The sequence below is a fragment of the Diaporthe batatas genome (genome assembly GCF_019321695.1).
Source record: "Diaporthe batatas strain CRI 302-4 chromosome Unknown Contig00001, whole genome shotgun sequence".
NCBI classification, from domain to species: domain Eukaryota; kingdom Fungi; phylum Ascomycota; class Sordariomycetes; order Diaporthales; family Diaporthaceae; genus Diaporthe; species Diaporthe batatas.
The window spans coordinates 2,848,028-2,870,451 of NW_025408548.1; the positions used below are offsets into that span (position 1 = coordinate 2,848,028).

Consider the following 22,424-nt stretch of genomic DNA (forward strand, 5'->3'; position numbering starts at 1 on the left):
GTGTGGTGGTGAAACATAGGCAGGCCATGCCCGAGGTGCCTGGTTCATCTCATATCTCCTACAAGTGTCTTTCCCCGAGGGCTCTCAATATTTAGGACGGTGGCAAGGTGAGAGGGCCAGCAGGCCAAGAGGGACACTTGATAAGGTGAGGAGGTGGTTGGTAGGTAGTAAATAAATGAGCCAGTCAACCAGACACACACCATGCGTGCCCAGGCACACATGCACCTGCAGTAGGGTGTCAGGGTGTTTGGTACTATGTACCTAGTAGCTCACACCTCGGGCCCCTGCAGTGGCCCTTTCCAGAAGAGAGGCCAGGGGACAGCTGCCGGGCTGTCCCGCGGGTCTGCGCTCCAAGGTTTCTTTGAGCTTGGGGAATCCCTGGCACATGCCCATCTACCAGGAACAGGCTGCCGAAATTGGGGTCCCTCTGCGCCTATCCTTCCTGTTCCGGTGGCCTGGTTGATCCTCGATCCTTGCCCGGTGCACTGCAATCTTCCAATTCGTCCTCGGTGCACCTCTGCCGTGTACATTCGGGGTGTACATCTGGGCGCAAGGCATTGTGAAAAAGTGGCCTCAAGATACACAGTACGGTGGTGGTCTTGTTTTGTGTCCCCTTTGGAAGGTTGTTGTCATTTGCCTCATGCTGTTAGCCTCGAGTACATTTGGTTCTTGAATTGTTTGACGCTCCATCCCCTTCATCAGAGTCTGATTACCCTTGCCAGACCCAACTGCAACCCCAACATTGAAGTTTAATTTGTTTTACTGGTTAATTGGCCGGGGTGGTGGGGACTGCACCACCCGCGTGGCAACGAGCCGAGGGGCGAGCGGCCAGACCAGGCCAGGTGAGGTGAAGGAACAAGTGAAGGCTGCTCAAGACTAACAAAAAGGTCGAGAAGGAACGCCTAATAAGCCTGTGACTCCCGATGAGCTAGAGCCAGAACCAGAGCCAGAGCCACAGCTAGATCCTAAATAAGAAGCAGGCCGTCCTGTTGGAGCTCCATCCGCAACTCCCGAACCGTTGAAGCTGCATTCCACCAGCTGCCCAGGACTCCAGGACCCTGCCAGCTTGCTTGCCGCAAGCACGGTCGAGAGGAGCCAGCCGGCTGATCGTCTGTGCATCACCGGAGATTAATCCACAGCCCAGCACTCGAGACCCTCTCTTTTCTTCTGCTGCCCTTCTACTGGCCTTCTGCTGTTTTTCTGTCCTTGTCTGTGCTCTGTGCTGTGCAGAAACAAATCAAAAGAAATGAGATAGGTCAGTCATGTTGCACCACTATTTGCTCCTTTCATTACCACGCCAGAGGAACGGCCGAGATCTCTCGGAAACTGACGTCGCCTCACAAACACTGTAGACGCGCTCCCAAAGCTGCAGCAGCCGCCTCCCGCCTCCCGCCTCGACGCCTCGACGCCTCGAAGCCAGTCCTCGCCGTTACTCGTCATTGTTCACACTCCCCTAAAACCCCGGCCGCCCGCCACCACCCTCGAGCCCTCGGCGCCTGCTAAGCTTGTGATGCATGCAATCACGGGCTGAGCTGTACTCTAGACCATGGAAGACAATAGGTTCCAAAATGGCCGGAGTGCCCTGCCTCGACCGACCTCCAGACTGCCCATGCCAAGGTCCACCAGCATTCCCACGGCCCTGCGACCGTCACAATCAAGAGAAGGCCTGGCTGCAGCGCCTGAGGTGATATCTTCCCGTCTGCGCCCGGCTGCTTCCAGGGAACGGCTCGCGCCCCCTTCCCACGCGTCAGGAATAAGCAATATCACAAACCAACAGTCGCCCGCCGCCTCCAAGAACTTGCCATCCACACGCGGCCTTCCAAAACCCCGTCCGATCTCGAGCCTCCCGACTCTCAGTCCCCAGCCCAAAGTTTCCAAGACCGGCAGCAATGGCAATGGCATTGGCAATAGCAGTGCTTCTTCACGGCTGGCTGCACCTCGAGATCGCATGGCATCGTTACCCGAAGACACCGACTCGCCACGCCAATCCCATGTCTCCAAGCTGCCTGGCCCCGGGCTCAGAAGGAAATCGTCGGCGCAATGGGTCCCTGCCTTACAGCCAGTTTCCGCCAGGCAAAGGAGCACTAGTACTTCGACTTTGTCAAATGGTTACGCATCGAGTGATTCCTTCTCCCAGGCTAGCCCTATAGATGAAGACAACGATACCACCGGCGAAGACACTCTACGGGCCAAGCCCTCGAAACCAAGACCGTCGTTGGCGGAAAGGACCGTTCAGACTTTGTCACGGCTGCCCTCCACGCCCTCACTACGAGGAAGGGCCTCGAACTCGAACTTCTTTGAGCCCACGGAACCGTACAGGTCGACGTCGAGACCTGCTAGTCGCAATTCTCGCCCCGGATCAAGCTTGAGGAACGACGTTTCAACCCCGGCCAGGTCACGACCCTCGCTTAGTAGGCCTGGGTCCAGTTCTGGCCCTCTCCAAGATTTGTCGACTCCCTTCAACCCGCAGCTACCCCCCGCTGACAGTACGCCGGCGCGTGGACGAGGGCTTGGAATCTTGCGGACGCCCTCTACCTCGGCCTTGCGAGACCGCTCAAGATCCAAGATTGCATCTGTGCCAGGCTTACGTCGGCCTCGTTCTACGACTCCCATTGAGGAGCCGCCAGTTCCGACTCCTGATTCTCCCCTCAACGGCGCCAAGACTCTGCCTACACGGACAATTACACAGAGACCCTCCGTGAACGGGGTTTTCAAGAAGCCAGCCCTGCCAGCTGCCAGGAAGCTCACATCAATACCTTCAGCCGCCAGCAAAGCCAAGCCCGCGCCCCTCAAATCTCCAGTAACCGTGTCGGATCGAAGTACAAACGTGTCTGTTGCATCGACCACCTCAACCAAGTCAACAAGTGTTGGAGGAGATTCGCCGCCGCCTTTCAAGAAGTCGTCGGCAGCACTGCGTGACCAGATTGCCAGAGCGAAAGCAGCGAAGCGTTCCGCAGCAGGCGTCAAGTCTCCGCTGCCAGATGAACCGGCTCAGGCAACTGGTTGGGGCGAGTCACCCGTTGTTCCCACGGACGATACGTTTGACTTTGGCTTGTCGGATGACCCTTTCAATCTCAATCGGGATGCCAATTCGACTTCCAAGATTGTCAAATCGCGCGTCACAACTGCCAGGGCAAGTGGCAGGCTCAACATTGCAGCATTGGGCTTGAAAGAGATACCCAAGGAGGTTTTGGACATGTATAGCTTGGAGTCCATCGGCACATACGACGGCAGTTGGGCGGAAAGCGTCGATCTTACGAGGTTCGTTGCCGCTGACAACGAGCTGGAGATGCTAGATGAGAAGGTCTTCCCGGATGTCGACCCCGAAGAGCTGGCAGAAGACGAGGATGCCCAACCCAGCATATTCGCTGGTCTTGAGACGCTCGACCTGCACGGTAACATGCTCATCGCACTGCCCGCAGGATTACGGCGTCTCACCTTATTGACATCGTTGAATCTGGTAAGTCATCGCCGGCCATCTCGCTGCGAAGGCCCACTAATTTGGTGACAGTCATCCAACCGTCTTGCCAACAACTGCCTCGAGCCAATATCTCAGATCATATCGCTCCGAGACGTCAAACTTGGAGGAAACCTGTTCTGGGGCACGCTCGAACCCTGCTTCGGGCGGCTGATCAACCTCGAAATCCTCGACCTGCATGGGAACAGCCTTCAGGCGCTTCCCACGAGCTTTGCTGAGCTGCACCGTCTTCGCATACTGAATCTCAGCGAAAATAGCTTTGAGTCATTGCCATTCGATGTGCTGTCGAAATTGCCCCTGACGGAGCTGAATGCCCGCAAAAACAAGCTTACTGGGACTCTGATCGACGATGGGGTGGAGGTCCTGCCAGCCTTGCAGAATCTTGATGTTTCATCGAATCAACTTACAAGCCTTGCGCGGCCGAATGCTGTGCTTGCTATGCCGGCACTCAGCCAGCTCTGTGTGTCTATGAACCGGCTCCAGGCATTACCAGACGTCACCTCCTGGTTTGAACTCATCAACCTGGCTGCTGATGAGAACAACATCAAAGCGTTCCCCGATGGCTTCACAAGCCTTCAGAAGCTGAGAAGTGCCGATTTCTCAAGCAATGATATCAGGACTGTCCCAGCTGAGATTGCTCTTATGGACGGCTTGAATCTGCTCAGGTTGAGCGGCAACCCACTGAGAGACAAGAAGTTCGTGTCTGCCACGATCGAGGAGCTCAAGGAGGCGCTCTCAGCACGGATAGCCCCGCCGCCGCCAGAGGCGGACGAGTATGACGGCAGCAACGGGCCCATCGCGGAGGCTTTGACGAGTAATGAAGCCAGCCCCTTGGACAATGCGTTCGATGATGCGCATTCGTCGTCTTCTCAAACAGCCCGTGCCCGCAGAGAGCACGACGAAGAAAGCAGGACCGACACAGACGACTTTGCAACTCCACCAACGTCAGTACCCGCTTCCCCTGCACGGACACGTTCCGCGCAAAGCTCGGCGCTTGTCTGGCCGGTGAAGGCTGGGGGCGTGCTGGACAGGTCAGAAACACAGTCGTCGTCTCTGCATCCTGTTGCCTGCTCCAAGGTGGCGATGGAGAATGTGATCCGTGAGGTCCAGTTGCACCATAATCTCTTCGCTGTGCTGCCAGAGTCCCTCAGCTTTTTTGCCGACTCGCTGACCAGGCTCTCGCTGGCCCACAACCAGCTGGTCGGTGAGAGCTATCTCAATGTAGGCGAAGGCCTCGACCTGCCTTGTCTCAAGGAGCTCAACCTATCGTCGAATCACATCACTGGGCTGGCGCCGCTGGTCAAACGACTTCGATCCCCAAGTCTTGAGAAACTCGACGTCAGTCTTAATCGATTAGCGACGATACCCTCACCCAGCGATCGGGAGCAGGGAGGCCAGCTCCTGCGGGACGTCTTCCCGAACCTGACAGTCCTTCTCATCGCCAACAATCACCTCGCAGATCTGGACCCGGAGAGCATCCGCGGTGTCAAGGTCGTCGATGCCTCGAACAACGACATCGCACACCTCAACCCACGGATCGGACTACTAGGTGGTGCCGGAGGTCTGGAGCAGCTGATAGTCACTGGCAATCGATTCAGGGTACCGAGATGGAATGTGCTTGAACGAGGCACGGAAGCGACGTTGAGATTCCTGAGGGGCCGTGTTCCTGTCGCAGATATGGCTGCGTGGCGGGCAGAGAAGGGGGTGCACGCGGACGAAGAGGTCAGCGATGTGGACTGAGATTCATCAGGCTGATCCCAAGCCGTGGCTCTGATAATTGCTGACAGCAATTACACTAAACTTGGGCAGTTTGACAGCCGTTGCTGTTTATCTTCTGGGAGTGGGGAGTTCCTGGGATTTGCTACTTTGCTTTGCTTTTTTTTTCTTTTTCCTTTCCGGCATTGCTGACACTTGGGCGGAGATACCATATTGAACGCTTTATGCTTTACCGCGGCTGCATGGCAGTATACAATCGTCATCAGTCGACACGGGGTGGGGGCGCGGACAGCTTCAAGGACTTGAACTTTGGGGCGCACTGTACAAGGTGAAAATAAGGCAATAGATGTAAATGGTCGGTGGATAAGGGGAGGACTGGCTGACAGGTTCAAGCAACAATCACAAGGGGCAGCCGGGACGGGGGACGGGCAAGGACTGGTACATCATTGTAATCCACATTAGGGCTTATTACCGAAACTGAATTATACCACCGAGACGCAGTCTAGCCCAGCAAAGGCCGCGCAATCCAAACGCCAGCGCACATGCACATGCGCGAATGCCATGCAGAAAGTTGGACCACGTTCTGAAGCGGCCGTGCCCATCTTCGCACATGTGGTGGCCGTGGTGAGGTCATCCCCGAAGATCTCGGGCGCGGCCCAGCCCACCCCGGGCCCGAGGCGATCCTCTTGCACCCGTCCCGCCGAGACCCCACCACGCCGTCAACCTGTAGCCTCATCCCACGTCTGTCTATCTGCATGCCTGTCTGTTACTTCGCGCTTGTTACATGCTGCTGAAACGTTGACAGTTGCAGTAGTGCCGCCCGGCATGGGCTTGCGGTAGGGCAGGCCCAGGAAGAAGGGTTACAGGACCCGTGCAGAAATCTATTCTGTGGCGGTCCGCCATCCATATCTGTGCGACTTTTACTCTTAGACGCACTGCAACTGCGCCTGTCTGAACGTCAGCGTGCTTTTGCTGCCTAGCTAGCCAGCCAGCTGGGTGGATGGCTCAAACCAGCCAAGCAAGTCAGCACAGGAAGCTGCTGCGTGCCGTCCTCAGCTCGGCCGCAACATCCCCAACCTTTGTCCGACCGGTCGAGCCTTGTCGGGCCGGTGGGTACGCAAGGGGCGTCAGACTCGGCGGCGGCTGGGTTTTGGCCATGTGCTGTGCTTTTTGATGTAATGGGCTCGGCTGGGTTACGCAAACTCTAGGCAAACTCTAGGTGAGGCCACGCAAGGCAAGGCAAGACGGCAGTTGATGGAGGTTGATCGGACTATGATATGACCAGTCGACCCCTCCCTCGACACTTCTCCCTTGACAGATGGGACTTTACTTTAGTTGATCAAGTGTCCTCTGTAATCTTGTGATTTATCTCGTCTGTACTACATGTGGCAGTGAGACTGTATTCTGCTTGTAATAATCAAGAAAAGACTATGCACAGCCTAACACAGACCGTGTTGGCGATAGGTGAGCGGACTCTTCCCACACACAACCGACGCCCCGCCCACATGGAGACACACAGAAGCTAAAGTTGATTTATTTATTTTTCAATTACAAAGCCACACTCGCACACTCAACCCTCGCCCAATTCGGCGGCTGGGGAGGCGGCGGCAGCGGCTACGGGGGCGGAGACTCGGGCAGCGGGTACTCGGGCTACGGCGGCAGCAGCAGCGGGGATGATGATGGCGACGGGTACGGCGACAGCTACGGGCTTGGGTTCGGGGCGGGCTTCGACTACGAGACGGCGGAGCGGCGCCGCTCCGCCCACGGGATCATCGCCGCCATCGCCTTTGTGATCCTGTTCCCGCTGGGCGCCATCTTCCTGCGCATCATCCCGGGCCGCTGGTCGGTGCGGATCCACTACTTTGTCCAGATCATTGCCTGGCTGCTCTACATTGCTGGCTTTGCGCTGGGCGTCATCCTGCTGCGGATGCTGCCGTCGGGTGGCCAGAGCCTCGTGAGTGGCTTTTCTTTGGACGTCCCTCATGGACTGACTGCTCCAGACTGACGCGTTATATCGAAACAAAACAGTTGTCGAGCTCACCGGCCAATGCCCACCCCGTTATTGGAATCGTGGTCTTCATCATGCTCGCGTTCCAGCCCCTGTTTGGGTATCTCCACCACCGCCAGTTCAAGCGGTACCAGAGGCGCAGCATGAGCTCACACCTCCATCTGTGGGATGGCAGGATCGCGATTGCCCTGGGGATCATCAACGGGGGGCTGGGCCTGAGGCTCGCCGGCGCCCGCGAGACACTCAAGCTCGCGTACACCATTGTCGCCGCCATCATGGGTGGGGCGTGGGTCATCCTGGCGCTGATTAGCGAGTGCAGGAAGGGCCGCAAGAAGGTGGACACAAGGCGTGGCGACGAAGCAAGGACGGTCAAGGTGGTACGGGTCCAGAAGGCTGCGAGACACGGCAGCAGTGATGGCGAATCGGAGAGGTCGAGGTCGCGACACTAGGATGGGACTTGCATGCTGCCTGCGTCAGGGCACAAAGCTTTGCTTTGCGTCTGAAGCTTGGGAGGTGCTTCAGTGTGGGTTGGCGGGATCTGAAATCCTGCCTGTCGGTGGACAAAGAGTAATGATCGATAACGGCCTTGTTTGTTTTTGTCTCGTGTTGTGTTGTGTGGGTGGAATACTCTGGCGCAATCCATGTGGCCGTGATTTTGGACAGTATCTGTCTTTGAGCAATGCATCCAGCAAAGTTTCACCAGGCAGCGTCTCACTGAACCTGAGGATGGTCAACCTTAGGGACAAAATGAGCGCATCCCAGGCCATTCGAGCCTGACCGCCCACCCGCAACTTAAAAGACTGCTTGACGTGCGAAAGTCCAGACTAAACATTGCGTCTGTCTTCACCTCACCCCATCATGGATGACAGCTTCCTCTCAAGGCACCCAAGCCCTGAGCACTACAGCAAAGCTGCCAATATGGATTCCGGTCCAGTCGAGACGGCTCAAGACCGCCGTGGATCCACGCGATCACTGCCGACTCCAGTCTCTCCGATCGATACTCACAGGGAGGGTTCTCCTGCCGCGACAACGAGCTCCGAGGCGCCAGTGTCAGCAATAGTGACGACTGCCCCAATCGAGAAGAAGAATGGCGACTGCATCAGTGGCAACCAGCAAATCAGCCTCCTCAGTCCTGCTCCGGGCCCCGGACAATGCGCGAGTAGGTACGAGCTTGAAGCCACTGTTGTGTCCAAGACGGTCGCCGCGAACGGGTACTTTACAACATACCACCATGGTAGTGCTTCTCAAGGCTCTACTGCGAGACCGTATGATTTCCGTGACGGCCGATTCAACGGCGCTTACCGTCGCGGAACATATGCTTCGCGGCCGCTCATATTTGCAACGACCACCCCAGTAACAGCCATTCGCCATTCAAACACCTCGGACGCAAACAAGAGACGAAGCACCAGCGAGGGAAGTGAGAGTGACCCGTTCTTGGGCGAGGGAAGACCCATGGACCCCGTTGCCTCCAGCCCCGGCCCCATGACGGGTGCCACGACGATCGAAACACCCAGTCCCAACATCGCACGTCTTCGGAGCAGCCAAAATGAAGGAACACCGGGCCTGTTAAACCTGCACGACACACAAGGCGAGATAATGCTGCTCCTCAAGGAGCTGGAGGATGCGCACAGGGCTCACACGAACAACGAGGTCGAGGCCGCCCTGGAGAGGTGCCAGGTCGACCTCAGGGCGCGATCCAAGGACAAGGCGATCGGCACGGCGGAGGGCAACATCCTCGACCGCGAGGCAGCACGGATAGGACGTGTCGGGTGCACGCCGACCAAGCCAGGCCGGGAGACCAGGGACGCAACACTGCTACGGGAGCTGCGCCACCAGCTGACCAGACTCGTCCTGGACGCGCGCGCCGCGATTGACACCGCTGTCCAGGCCAAGAGCCAGGCTGGGTCTTCGTCTTGTTCACGGGAGACAAAGGGGTATATCCCTTACCGTGTCGGTGACGATGCCCGGGTGGCGTCGCTGACCTCGGAGAATGTGGAGCTGAGGTCCGAGATCCAAGAACTGAAGAAGCAGGTGGACCAGCTGCAGGCCGAGAAGGAACTGGCGCGCAAGGAGCAGTCGGACCTGTTCAGCAAGGTCGACGTGCTCACGGAGGAGGTCAAGGGATATCGCCGGGACAAGCCTTGGGAGAAAGATTGGAATGTTGGTCACAGGAAGAGTGGATGAGGAGTGTGCGAGAATACGACTGGAGTTATCATGATATGAGTACAAGGAAATCCGCAGGATCAGAATGGAGCAGTCCCCTGGTGGACTGTGATGGCGAGCTGCTGCAGCGTCAGTATCCGGATGTTGACTATGGGAGAGCGACGACGCTGAAGTCAGTCCCTAGGATAGCCAGCTCGATTGTTTGGTATTGTTTGATGGAGAGATATTGCTGCCGGAACATGAGCATAATTGTTTGACAGAGCTGATGAGCCTCGAAGGACATGATACTCGTTGGGAATTGTGAATGCTCTGAAATTGAAGATGATGAACGTTGGAGCGCTTACCTCAGCCTGCAAGGACCCTGGGACCCCAAGCATCGGGGCAGGGGTGCTGCCAATTTGGGGCGCAAGGGGCGGCGGGCGGCCCTGCAGCAGCTGATCGTGTCCTCTAAGCCGCAGCGCTCGACCCTCGACCTCAATTCGTCCCCAAGTAGCTGGCCAGCGAGCGCACATCACCGCCCTCGCCCTCGCCCACCGACAACCACCTCTCTCCATTCGCGTCGCTCCTTTCCAAAGCCCACTTTTCCCCTTCCAGAGGCAACCATTCAGCCCCGTACCAGCTGTTCAATCAACCGAATACTCCTTCCACGACCAACCTTCTTCTACCACCCAGCAAGATGACGCGCGCCCAGCAGACCATCTCCATCGCCCTCCTCGTGAGCTCGGTACGTCCTACCAAACACTTTCGCGCCGCCCGCGCCCAGGACCGGCCGATCGACCACCGTGAAGCCAATGAATCCCACTGACCAACCAAAAAAACGAAACAGGCCTACCTCGCCCTCTACCTGAACCTGATCCCCCTCCCCGCCGTCGTCCAGTCCGAGATCGTCCCCATCCTGCCCTTCTGGGCCCTCGTCTCCCTCGGCGCCTACCTGCTCGTCCGCCTCGGCTGGGGCGTCATGACCTTCAACGACACCCCCGAGGCGCACGAGGAGCTCATGAGCGAGATCGAGGTGGCCAAGGTCGAGCTGCGGAAGCTGGGCGTCACAGTGGATTAAGGGGCCGCACAAGGGGGAGGGGGCAAAACCAGATGGGAAATACAGCGTGAGGGAGGTACCCGCTGTGTGCTTGCTTCTTGGGCCGGGCCGTTTTTCGAATTGCGGACTGGCCCCGGTGATGCAAGCACCCAGGCATGCATGGTATATGCCCACAGATGACACAGGGCAGTATATAACGGCTCTTGGCATTTGTGCTCGCCCGCGGAACGACAGCTGCAGTGAGTTGGGCCTCGACCACAAGCACGCAAGGAGATACGCACATGTTAGGGTAGAGGTACCACTGGACGGAAAACGATCTCTGGCTATGCCATTCAAGATACCAAATAATATTCTTACAAGACGCGCGCGCTCTACTGCGCTTGCGACCCTCGAACTACTTGTTTGAAGCGATTTGCCCCCGTGGCCCGACATGCTAGAGTACTGCACGCAGGTCCTCGATGGATCAAGAGGACCGCCCTCAAGGATTTGTACATGTCTTTGGAACCGCATGAATCAAGACCTGTCGTCTTGCTGCACAAAACTGGCAACAGACATTTCGATTTCAGGACGCCGGCTCACCTGCCAGCAGGGCCACTACCGTCTTGGTGGCCGTCAACGGGTCCTCGCCGCCTCGAACAAGAGTGTCAAACACTGTGGGTATCTCAGTAATACTTTTGCGGTCGTCAGATGCTTGCCCTGCCGATGAACCCATGTTAGCCCGATCGTCACTCGTAAACAGCACTAAGCGAAGGTGGACAACGGAGGAAACCAAATGCAGGGGCACTTACACTTTCCCGGGACGCCAACATCGACACCGAGCTTGCTTCTAGCCTCGCCGGTCCAATCAAACTCGATACCCCAGCTCACGCGTAGCTCCGACGCAGCGCCAGCCCCCTCCTCGGCGAGGCAGGGGACGCTGAGGTCCATGGTCGACCTGCCCATGTGCGGCAGCAGATCCGCCTTGGAGAGTAGCATGCCGTCCAGGGCGCTGCCCGCTGAGTCGGTCGACTCAAAACTGGCGTTGACGTCGTCTACCTGTCCCCGTGCCCTCTTCCTCCGCTTTTTCCTCGTCCTCATGGCTCTTACGACCTCCGGGAGGCCGTCCTTGGCCTCTGGGCCCAGCTGCTTCTCCAGGACGTGCCAGAACTTGGCTCGCTTCAGCGCGACTCGGTACCACTCGCCCATGGCCCAGCAGAGCACGCTGACATTCCGCGTGAGCGCGCTGTGTGGCGGCGCCTGGCTGCTGGTGATCTTTTCCACGAAGGGCTGGAGCTCACCCGCAGCGGCAGGGTCGAGTTTGGGCACGGCGAGGGACGATACTGCGAGGGTTCGCGTGTTGACTACCATCTCCATGATCGAAACAAAAAGGCCGGGTGGTGTGGCCGAGCCAATGCGGATCGTGAGCTTCTTCAGCGTGGGCTCTCCATGGTCAGAAGGGGGTGAGATGTTTGTGGACTTGGTTGTGAAGGTAAGTGGCGTGAAGACTTGTAGGTAAGGCAGCTCTTCCGTGGCTGACATGGGGATGGGATGGTGAGATACTGGAGGAGATTCGGGCTCTTCCTCCTGCGGTATAGGGGGTGGGAGGAAGGCCGACGATGACCCGTTGAAGCCTAGCATTGCTATGGGATCCATCGCCGTCTCCAGCCACTGTGTTGCAGCATCGGGCTCCTGTTCTTTCTGAGCTGGGAGAAGATGCCGACGAAAGAGGTCCAAGATTCCGCCTCTATCTTCGAGCGAAGACGCACCCTTTGCCACGGATTCATTACACCTGGTGGCCAGTTCAAGATCCGCTTCCAGTTGTGCCATCTCGCGCAACAATCCATCGCGCTCTTTTTGCTTGTGCGCCAGGGGGTTCAATCTTATGCTCCGGCGAGGATGCGTTCCGGGCGCAAACTCGCTCGTGGTTCTCCCATCTTTGTCTCCCGAGGCGGCTTGTGCGGTGGGCAACTCCTGTTCGACTATGGGTACCGGACTCCCGCGCCTGGCAACGCGGAAGACGCGGGGTTTCTGTGATTCTTTCTGCGGCAGGCCAAACTCGTCCCGTGAAGGTCCCTTTGACGGTGACTCGTGTCGCGCGAGACGCCCAGCGGCTCCCTGGCGCCGCCTCTTAGACGGTGTGTTGTGGATTCCCGAGGGTGGTGTGCTCACTACCGGGTCGACATGGTGGGGAGTGGGCGGTAGTTCGGGCTCTGGAGGCGGTGCAACGACGGGTAGCACGCCTGTGTTGAGGGGCGAGCGCTGTAGGGCCCGCCCAACAAAGGGATTGAACAAGTCTTCCTCGTTCTCGGGTGCAGGTGGTGGCAGCGGTCTTGGTTGGGGCCGGCTGGGCGAGCGCCGGGCTGGTTGCCCACCGAGAGTCGTGCCGCCGGCTCTCCTGGCTGGTGACCGCGACCGCAAGCTCTCCTCGCCTTCACCGGTATTTGATGGCGCGTTCTGGACTGCGGTGGCGGCATCTGCTGGCTGGGACGCGGAAGACGATGCGCCGACGTCCCCTTCGGAATGTTGCTCGAGTTGTGCAGGTGGAGCATTCGAGATGTCGGCGGCGTCAGCGTCAGGGGAGTCGGGCTGTGAGGCAGGCAGTTCTTCTGCTCGGGCCGACGCGGTCTGGCGCCTCGAGCCGCTTGATTTTGTGGGCGATTCTGGGGTGGGCTGCAGTTCCGTGGGCTGTTGCGATGGTGGAGGATCTGGCGGGGTGGTCGACTCGACGGGCACAGACGAGGTTGGGGATGTCTTGCGCCTCTTGGGCGCCGATGACTCCATTACTGGACAATTATGGTAGACAACGGATCATTGTCAGACATTATAGTAGGGGAATTGACGCGCTTAGACGGCTGCAACGCGTGTCAAGGTCAATTGTCGCGGCGGTTCAGGTCCTCGGCGCGTGTTTTGGGGAGCTTTCAGATGGGATTCCCCAAACCGGGCTACTGTTTACTTTGGGGTCGGGATGGCAGGCCCCCACAATCTGCAGAGCTTGGGCCAACAGATCTTGCATGGGCCCTTGAGCGTGGTCTCTTGACTTTGCTGAAGCAAGGTTATGGCATAATAAAGTTGCGCCTGTTTATATAAAAGGCAATAATACTATATGCCCAAACTCTGAAATCCCGCTTATAAAAGATCCCCAAAAACTCCCGAGGTCGTTTGTGACAATAGCCTGAGCCCGCCCAACTACCCTGCTACCTGCCCGTGGTAATTTAATTGCTATTCCCGGTCTAGTCCCACCCCCCAATGACGTTTCCCGCGGATCCAGAATTTTTGTGCTGGGACTTTTGCCGTCGACGTCAGGCCAATTGCGGCTCTGGTATCGGCAAGCCTGTCCCCTGTTTTTTTCCCCTTCCGCCCGACTTCACTTCGTTGGCTGGAGACCAGATTTGACGCCATAGCATCCTCTCTTATCTTGCGCAACTTGCACGTTGGATCGCACCTCTACGTGTTTTGGTTTCCCTCTTCCCTGCATAGCCTCTAAATCACACGCCGCTGCACGCCCACGGCAGCCATGTCTTCTTCGGTCAGGACAATGCTCTTTAACCCCCGGCCGCTCCGGTCGCTGGTTGCGACAAGTCGAGCCCGCCGCGCCTATGCGACAATCCCCACCAAGAACCCGACGCCCTCGCCACCAAAGGAGGACTCGAACGAGCAGGCCATGCCCATCGGTCGCTTCTACGAGGCCATCCTCAACAGCGGCCAGCCCATCCCCGCCGTCAAGCCCGAGGAGCCCGCCAGCAGTGTCAAGGCGGCGCAAGAGGAGGACTCCCCCAAGGAGCCCGCCAAGCGCGGTCGCAAGCCAAAGGTAAAGGCCGAGCCAGCTGCCACTGCCACTGCTGGTAGCAGTCCGACCGCCTCCCCGGCAGCCAGCATCAAGGAGACAGCCAAGCAAGTTGCCGCCAAGACCTCCTCGCCCCCTTCGGTAAGACACCCTGGCACCACCACGACCTAGCACAAGTATCCCCAGGGCTCACCAGATTTCGGCCATAGTAGATAGGGACATCGCCGCCCACCCCCATGCCGCCCCCAACCCAGTCGAGCGCCGAGGACAAAGCCAAGGTGATATTCGGGTCGAGCCTGGCAGGGCCGGCCGAGCGCGCAGAACAGCTGGCGAGGCTGCGCGAGAAGAGCACGCTTATCGCGGGGGTCTTGGTGCCGCCGAAGCCGGAGGAGCCGGACAACTGCTGCATGAGCGGGTGTGTCAACTGCGTGTGGGACCGATACCGCGACGAGATGGAGGACTGGGCGCTTGCGGATGCCGAGGCGAAGAGGAAGCTAGCTGCGGCGAGGGGGGCTGGTGCGAGCGTGGGCGATGATGCGAAGTCGGTGAAGCGGTCACCGACGACAACTTCTGGGACAGATCATACTGCTGTCAGCATGGACGACGACGGCGGCGGATCGGATACAAACTGGGATGTTTCGTCGACTACACCCTCTCCCAAGATTGCTAAGGACTTTTGGGACGATGATTTGTACAAAAACGTGCCGGTGGGTATCAGGGAGTTTATGAAGCAGGAGAAGAGGCTGAAGGAGAAGCATGCTCGCGAGGGCACCTCGGGGGGTTGACACTATCCATCATACTAATAAACTGTTTCAGGGCTACCTCCCATGTGTTGTTTCCAGCGCTTGACATGGTTAATTCTTGAACGAGCGCAACTGCCTTCTTTTGCGATAGTCTATTCTAGACTTGCTTAAATTGGGCTTTTCTTCGGTTGATTATACAACGTCTCTATGGGACAGTGGCCTTTACTTAGGCATTATAGCGTTCGGGGAGCAAATGAACTTTTTTCGGTCTATCAAGTCTCATCGACGGCAATCACTCAAGTGAGTGATGCTGAGTTTAGTGAAGATGACCAAGTCAAGGTGCTGTGGGTCAAGGCCTGATCAGACGGTCTGGAGCAGGTTCCGTTCTATGTGCAGTGATAGAAGTCGGCATGTTAGTCCTGGGCAAGTGACCGGGCAGCAGAGAGCCGGCCACTATGCTCCTGTCTCTACATGCCATGTGGTCTGCGGGCTAGATGGTCTGGTATCGGACGGGCGGTCAAAGTTCGTAAAGCCAGGTACCTAGGTATCTTTCTTGACAGTTCTGTCTTGTCTTTGGATTGGGGAATTAACCACTGAGGGCATATTCCAGGGCAGGCGAGTCTTTGAGCTGCTTCCTAGCGTAGGTAAGTTGCTAAACATTCTCCGTTTGCCTCAAAACCAAGTCTAACTCGGTACCTAGTACCAAAGTCCCCCCACGGCTAGGAAACCAGCCCAGCGCCTTTGCAACAATCCATTTTTGTGCCACCCTTGGCAGTTCCCTCCTTCAAACCTCCACCATCAACCACTCTTTCCATCACTTGTGTGCCTGGAAAAACAGCACAAACTCCCTTCGCAACCAGATTACATCTCCTCTCCCCCATCTGTTAACACTCCTGCGAAGGGCCACACATTCTGCAAAGAGAAGCGAATCTGTTTTCGTGGTAGAATTAACCTCGTCCCTCGTTCTCACCGACTTACGGTGTCGAAAACTTGAGTCCAGTCCAGTTTCCACCACAGACAGCACAATCTTTTGGCTCAAGGACCAAAATGGCCATCGGCTGCCCTATTTGCAACCGTCGAAGGCCCCCGTCGCGAGCCAGAAACGACTCCGACACCAAAATCGGCCGCTCAAGCTCGAACGATGCCGTGACCGATTCTGCGACCATCACGGCTGCAACAGCGCAGCCGTCTCCTGTCGGGAATCACGACAGCCACCCATCAAGCGGCCCTAGCACCAGCATCGCAACCGGTCTCTATCACAAACCGGTTACAACACTGTCCACCACGATGGAAGCGGAACTTTCTCCAGCCACCCAAGATGGCGAAGAAGGCTCCAAAGGCAACTGGTATCATCCTCGCGGCCAGACTCAGGTCGACCACCAGTCCGTTGGCGACGACGAAGCTGAGGAGGGCGGCTACCATGGGATGGAGATGGAGACCTGTGGCACGTCAGAGGAAGAAGAGGACCGCTATGATTCCATGGACGAGTGCCTTGACGAGCCCGACGATGAGGATCTAGAGGACGCCGACGAGGATCTCCAAGAGGACGACGACGACGACGACTGGGAGGATTGTGTCGACTGGGAGTCGCACAATCTGTTCTGGTTCGGCGTCCGCGAGCTGACCTGGACCCCCCTCCCTCCCTTGAAGTCGATCTTGAAGAAGCCGGCGGCCGAAGACACATCGTCGACCACCCCTCACAATCAAGCGGCAGATGAGGCTTCGGGCAGGCGAAGAGTCACTTTCCGAAACAACATGCCATCCTACCGGTGGGAGAAGGGCGCCAACGCCCCGTACTGGAAGCGAGCAAGGTCCCGCTCGCCAATCCTTCTGGGGTTCCACTAGGCCACCCCGCCGCACGCATACATGGGACTGCTTCGCACTGAGGAATTGAGCTGGGAAAAGATTGATTTTTACTTTTGATTTTGAATACAGGAGTCACTGCGTTTTCACTGGAACAGCGCGTCAAGGACAAGACGTTTGTTTAGCCCCGAGTTGGAAATCTTCGAGGCAAAAGTTGTGGCCAGAGCACATCAGGCGGTTTGGATTAGCTGCTTGTGATCTGGAAAACGGTTAATCAGCGGGATGGGGGGTTCTTCGTCTGTCTGTTTTCTTTCGCTCTTTTGGTTCCATTGCGGTCTTCTGCACTTTGAGATCGTCTGGTGGCCCGCGGCGTACAGTGGTTCTGAGGGAGCATTCTGGTTGCGGCCACCCTCTGTCTTGTGGATAATTCTGCGTTTAGTTTATTTGTCTTGTAACACAAGTGTTCATTCCATTTCTCAGACGTGCTATTCCAATGCTATGCTTCCGCTTCGTACTTTTGGTGAAACATCTCTCAGCGTCTGTCTGTGTCTACTTTGAAGGACCAACGGTTCCTCTGCACAACAGAAATTCAGGTTGATGACCTTCACCCGAAGCCAATCCTAGTGCTTACTTCAAGTCTCTTTTGCCAACTAAATTCGTCCACGGAGTGCCTAATTCCCCGGGAAACTTTCGTCCGGAGAGCTGAGGAAAATCATCTACCGCACTTAACTACGAGAACGTAGGCTTACGTAGAGTGCAGGCCACGGGCAGATTAGCTGACCAAATGATGCGAGATGAATGCGATTTACGTAGTACAAGAATGAAATGCGGCTCTGCTGTGATTATGCAGAGCACCTCAAAACACGCTGGGTATGACGAGCACACAAACTCTAGAACGACGGCTTCACTTGGCATAATTCTGCAACTCTCGTTCTTGTATTTGTTTTTGGCTCAGCGAAACGGCCGGTGGTAATGAGTCGCCTCTCCAGTCCCACCTGGTTTTCACGATCCCCTTTTTGCAGCTACCCTATTCAAACCTCGCTATGCAGCCCATCCCAAGCCCCAAATCGAGGCAGCGCTCTCGATGGCTCACCAGAAAAAATAGATTCCAACCATGTAAGCAGATAGCCGCCCTCCCTAAATGATGCCGGCTGTAGCCTCCAAATTAGACGTTGACATCACACAGGGCATCAACGCTTTGTAGCGCCGCCCGGGGACGAATCGGGTGATCCGAGCATGTATGCCCCGTGTCTGTTCCAACATAGGACAAAACAAGCATGTGCGCGTATCCCAGCCGGGCGTGTAGTGTAGGCTGGACGGCCGCATGCCGGGGTGACCCTCAGCGCGGGGCTGCGCGGTCTCTCGACTCCGTATCAGGAGATTCCCGTACTCATGAGGACCCATTAGCCTGCTTCGCCTTCATCTGCCTGGAGAGCTCGTCGTGCTCTTCGATGTCGTCAGCCTCCCAGGGGTAGCAGATCCACTCGTCGCCGACGGTGCGGGCGGCCATGTAGCGACCGGCGTCGAGCATCTCGGCGGGGAGGGTTCCCTTCTTTTGCTTGTCCTTGTTCTGTTGCGGGGGAGGGGGGGTTCCTAGTCAGCCAGTCTTCCTTTTATTGAGAATAATTGTACCGGGACAACTCACGTGCAGCACAAAGATGCTGAACTCGGTCTTGGCGCTGTCGCCCTCGAGCCCCAGCTTCTGGCGGGCGGCCTCGACGTCCTTCTCGAGCTCCTTGACGGCGTACTCGAGGGTGGTGCGGGTGTCGTCGACCTCGTCGACGATGAGGATCTTCTTGCCGATGAGGTTCTTCATCTCGCCGAGGCTGGTCAGGTCGAGCCACTGGGTGCGGGTGACCTGCTTGCCGGGCTCCTCGACCACGCCGTCGCCGCCGCCGAGGGCCTCGTAGAGCGACAGGCCGATGGCCTGGATGGGGATGTTGGGGCTGCCGGGCTTCTTGAGGAAGGAGCGCAGGATGCGGGCGGGGACGTAGCCGCCGCCGCCGATGGCGATCATCAGGTGGGGCTTGAAGTTGTCGAGGATGTGCGGGGCGGCCTCCTGGCAGAGCTTGTGGACCTGGGAGGGGGGAGAAGAGACATGTCAGATGTGTGCGTGTGCGTGTGCGGGTGCGGGCTCTCTCATGCCCGTGCTCATGCCCGTGCCCGTGGTCATCGTGGGCGAGGGGGCCCAAGGGCCATGCTTGGTGGCAGTCATGGTGGGGTAGTTTTGGGTTTTGGGGGGAGAGAGCACAGGATATATACACACATCATTGTAGGTGACGTAGAGCTTCTCGACCATGTTGGGCTATGGGTTGCTGCAGGTAGCGAGCCGTAGTCGAGTCGGGTGTATGCAGATGTCTCGGCCGGTCGCAAATACAGACCAGAACGAAGCTCGTGCGGCGAATAAGCAAAGCGCGTGGGCTGGTGGTCTGGACTTGTGATACGCGGGGTAGGGCCGTTCTTTGGTTCGAGGTGGGAAGTACAAAAGAGAAGGAAAGATAGGGAAGGAAAATCAGGACCGCATAAAATTCATTTCCACAGCAGCAGCCAGCAACAAAAAAAAATTCCAAGGGTTCCATCCATCCATCGCCTGCCTCGCTCATGGCGAAAAATCGGCCTGGCGCCAGTCTAGCCCAGCCCAGTCCAGTCAGTCAGTCAGTCAGTCACGCCGCCCAAGCCCGGCTGCCCGGCTGCTGGGTCTCCAAAAGTTACCAGGTACCGGCACGCCTACCCCACGTGTGGACTTGGGCCGTCATGCACGCAATGCAGCTCTCAGAGGTCGAGCGGGAAGAACCCCGCAGTGCAGCAGCAGTCACGTCTGCTAAAGTGCCTAGGTACCTAGGTACCCAGGTAGCCAGCCCAGTTAGTGCAATGGTGAGTCTGGCATGCCATTCTTATTGCCTACTGCTGTCTGTGACAAGCGAAGTGATGCCCCCCCCTGGCTAAATTCGCATATACGCACGTGCCACATAAATTCATTCACTCCTTTTTTAAAGTGGTTTTCTTTTAATAACTCTTTAATTTTATAACTTAAAATTAAATAAAAAATATATGTATAATTCTTATTAAAAGTTTAATAAGAATATAATTTTTAAGTATTTATTTATTTAATATTTAAATTTAATTAATCTATATATATTAGTTTTTAAAAACTTTTATTAAACCTTTATTAAAAAATATAAAAAAAATATTATTAAACTCCTTATTTTAAACTCTATAAGATTATATTTTTAAAATATTTATTTAATTAACTTTTTAAACTTATATAAATACTTATAAATCTATTAAAATAAATATTTTAAAAATATAGTATTATAAAGTTTTAAATAAGGATTATAAATATATTTTCTATATAATTTTAAGTTAAGAAATAAAAGAGTTATTAAGAAACAACTAGTTTAAGAGGGAGTGAATGAATTTATGTGGCACGTGCGTATATGCGAATTTAGCCAGGGGGGGGCATCACTTCGCTTGTCACAGACAGTGAGTGCCCAGGCAAGTAAGTACCTAGGTACCTAAGTATATACGGCACGCCGTTCACCATCTTTCACCGGTTGATGGAAGTGAACCGTATCAAGACGGCCACCCATTCTGCCATTTACACCCTTGAAAGTATCCACCAAAGTCCCCACCCACGCGGCCGGAGACGGCCGCCCTCCGAAGCCGAACGACACGCGCAGAAATCCACAGCCAGTCGGCGAGTCGGCGAGTCGGGGGACTGCTGCAGTGGGGCGGGTCCGGGCATCACGGCCCCCTCACCCCTCCCCCCTCTCGATGGACGCCGAGGACGAGGCCGGTGGCGTCCCGGACAACCTCAAGTCTCGCCTCGAGGACTCCTACGACGCCATCGCAGAGTCCTACACTGCCTGGTCCACCAAGGGCGCTGCGATCCGCCTCTCGTATCTGGACAGCCTCCTCGACCTGCTCACGCCGTCTCACAGAGACATTCTTGAGGTCGGATGCGGCGCCGGCATCCCCACCACCGAGAGGCTGCTGGCCCGCGGCCCCCAGTTCCGCATCACCGCCAACGACCTGTCCTCGGCCCAGATCAAACTGGGCAAGCAGCGTCTGGACCACGTCTGTGGTGGAGATTCGGACAGGGTCACCTGGCTGCAAGGCGACATAATGGGCCTCTGTCTCCCGCCCGACTCCTTTGATGTGGTGCTTGGCTTCTATTGCATCCAGCATCTGCCTCGGGACGAGCAGGTTGTCATGATTCGCAACCTCTCGGGCTGGCTCAGGCCCGGTGGCTACATGCTCTTCAACTTCCCTGCTGAGGCAAACGAGAATGTGGTCATGACCGGCTGGATGGGTGAGAAGGGCTGGGTTTATCACAGCGGCTGGGATGCTAATCACTACAGACAGTTGCTCAGGAATGCAGGCCTGCATCTAGTCCTGGACGAGGTGAGAGGGGATAATGTCAAGGCAGAATTCCTCTGGGTCATAGCCAAGAAACCAGATACTACTTAGCCTCGCAGTTTTGACCACCAACATATTCTTGGGGTTCAGATAGAAGCTCCAAGGAGACAAGAGAAACATTTGCAAGGGTTCAATAATCCTACCTTCTTCTACCAACACATACCTGATAAATGGCCACCCAACCTGCACCGTCAAATCACATGTGCTCAGCCCTATGCAGGGCATAACGTATGCTGCAACTCCAATCCTACACAAGTATGCAATGCTACAATCCCTCTGCCCACTCCCATTGTGCTAGTCAACGGCAGTTCCTGTTTCTCAAGCGCTGACTGCTCCTAAATATGTACTGCCCAACATGTGACCAAAGCAGACAAAGGGCTGCGTGGGCGGCTCCGTACCTATGTGCTCAAGTCACACGTGGTTTTATTGCCATGGCCTGAGGTTCTTCAATGTTGCTGTTGGTCGGATGTGAGATGGTCGGTTGCAACGAAAGTGTTCATTGCCCAGTGCAATCTTGTTGACTTGGACACATGAATGTACTTGTAGTGAAGCAGTCAGTGCCAGTGCTTTGTTCTCGGATGGCCCTAGTTCCAACGAGTCGGATGACTGCTATTCAGCCTATGTCTGGTGACAGCATCCCCTTTGTTTGAGCACAGTCCGTCGCACACTAGTTCATTTCACCAAAGCAAAGCGGGTGGTCAGCACCACTTCTGTTCGAATCTATCAAGTTGGATTACTAGTACTCGAGGTTGTTAAAACCACAACCTTATGATCACTTACAGACAATGCTGTGCGATGTTGCGGGATACCTACAAATGGAGGTGAGGAGACTCACCAGCAACAGTCTACGAGACCTACCAGACAACCTCTTACTAGGCAACCTCCTATCACACACCCTACAAACACTACATGGCTCCCTCTGATCCAGACCGTTGGGAATACACCCACGACCGCACCTTTTCCGATCCAATCGAACCCTGCGTCATGCTGGTCCTGCACGGTCGCAGCAACAAGTCCTTCCTGCGCGTCCTGGGACACTCGCCCTCGGCCACCGCCACCTTCGAGATGGCCAACTGCGCCGTGCTGTCGTACCGCGTCACGAGGCAACAGCTGGGTCCCGACGAGGCGGCACGGAGGAAAGCTACCGAGGAGGCCCAGCGGGATGCAGACCTCGCCGAGGCCCGGCGCGACAAGCAGGCCATACGGGATCTTGCCGTCGCCCAGGTGAGGTCTTGGAAGGCTGACGGGGATTCGAAGCTGGATGGGTTGCGGAAATTCTTGCAGAGCCACGAGAC

General features: G+C 56.4%; 9 protein-coding genes across 9 annotated transcripts; 7 read left to right on the plus strand and 2 right to left on the minus strand.

Annotated features, from left to right (window-relative positions):
• The first annotated feature begins 564 nt into the window (after positions 1-564).
• On the plus strand, positions 565-5,688 carry KVR01_000896 (uncharacterized protein). Its single transcript, XM_044794329.1, has 3 exons — positions 565-1,255; positions 1,353-3,460; positions 3,512-5,688. Exons 2-3 carry the CDS (start codon positions 1,547-1,549, stop codon positions 5,216-5,218), a joined length of 3,621 nt encoding a protein of 1,206 aa, XP_044650845.1. The 5' UTR covers positions 565-1,255; positions 1,353-1,546; the 3' UTR covers positions 5,219-5,688.
• An 830-nt stretch (positions 5,689-6,518) lies between these two features.
• Positions 6,519-7,788, plus strand: KVR01_000486 (uncharacterized protein). The gene is made up of 3 exons (XM_044790575.1): positions 6,519-6,658; positions 6,751-7,148; positions 7,223-7,788. Exons 1-3 carry the CDS (start codon positions 6,625-6,627, stop codon positions 7,649-7,651), a joined length of 861 nt encoding a protein of 286 aa, XP_044650435.1. The 5' UTR covers positions 6,519-6,624; the 3' UTR covers positions 7,652-7,788.
• A 14-nt stretch (positions 7,789-7,802) lies between these two features.
• Positions 7,803-9,615, plus strand: KVR01_000958 (uncharacterized protein). The gene has a single exon (XM_044782186.1). The coding sequence runs from the start codon at positions 8,061-8,063 to the stop codon at positions 9,384-9,386; it is 1,326 nt and encodes a 441-aa protein (XP_044650907.1). The 5' UTR covers positions 7,803-8,060; the 3' UTR covers positions 9,387-9,615.
• A 426-nt stretch (positions 9,616-10,041) lies between these two features.
• KVR01_000899 (uncharacterized protein) lies at positions 10,042-10,422 on the plus strand (the record flags this gene model as incomplete). The annotated part of the gene is made up of 2 exons (XM_044789575.1): positions 10,042-10,089; positions 10,192-10,422. The coding sequence occupies 2 exons, from the start codon at positions 10,042-10,044 to the stop codon at positions 10,420-10,422; spliced, it is 279 nt and encodes a 92-aa protein (XP_044650848.1).
• Positions 10,423-10,771: 349 nt separating this feature from the next.
• Positions 10,772-13,352, minus strand: KVR01_000113 (uncharacterized protein). The gene is made up of 2 exons (XM_044790268.1): positions 11,190-13,352; positions 10,772-11,097 (listed from the first exon to the last, which is right to left on the minus strand). Exons 1-2 carry the CDS (start codon positions 13,159-13,161, stop codon positions 10,964-10,966), a joined length of 2,106 nt encoding a protein of 701 aa, XP_044650062.1. The 5' UTR covers positions 13,162-13,352; the 3' UTR covers positions 10,772-10,963.
• Positions 13,353-13,894: 542 nt separating this feature from the next.
• On the plus strand, positions 13,895-14,949 carry KVR01_000071 (uncharacterized protein; the record flags this gene model as incomplete). Its single annotated transcript, XM_044788441.1, has 2 exons — positions 13,895-14,305; positions 14,377-14,949. 2 exons carry the CDS (start codon positions 13,895-13,897, stop codon positions 14,947-14,949), a joined length of 984 nt encoding a protein of 327 aa, XP_044650020.1.
• Positions 14,950-15,954: 1,005 nt separating this feature from the next.
• On the plus strand, positions 15,955-16,752 carry KVR01_000953 (uncharacterized protein; the record flags this gene model as incomplete). The annotated part of the gene is made up of 1 exon (XM_044790868.1): positions 15,955-16,752. One exon carries the CDS (start codon positions 15,955-15,957, stop codon positions 16,750-16,752), a length of 798 nt encoding a protein of 265 aa, XP_044650902.1.
• Positions 16,753-17,613: 861 nt separating this feature from the next.
• Positions 17,614-19,286, minus strand: KVR01_000962 (uncharacterized protein). Its single transcript, XM_044784414.1, has 3 exons — positions 18,977-19,286; positions 18,356-18,787; positions 17,614-18,280 (listed from the first exon to the last, which is right to left on the minus strand). Exons 1-3 carry the CDS (start codon positions 19,007-19,009, stop codon positions 18,101-18,103), a joined length of 645 nt encoding a protein of 214 aa, XP_044650911.1. The 5' UTR covers positions 19,010-19,286; the 3' UTR covers positions 17,614-18,100.
• Positions 19,287-20,260: 974 nt separating this feature from the next.
• On the plus strand, positions 20,261-21,287 carry KVR01_000655 (uncharacterized protein). Its single transcript, XM_044786057.1, has one exon. It carries the CDS (start codon positions 20,485-20,487, stop codon positions 21,178-21,180), a length of 696 nt encoding a protein of 231 aa, XP_044650604.1. The 5' UTR covers positions 20,261-20,484; the 3' UTR covers positions 21,181-21,287.
• The last annotated feature ends 1,137 nt before the right edge of the window (positions 21,288-22,424 follow it).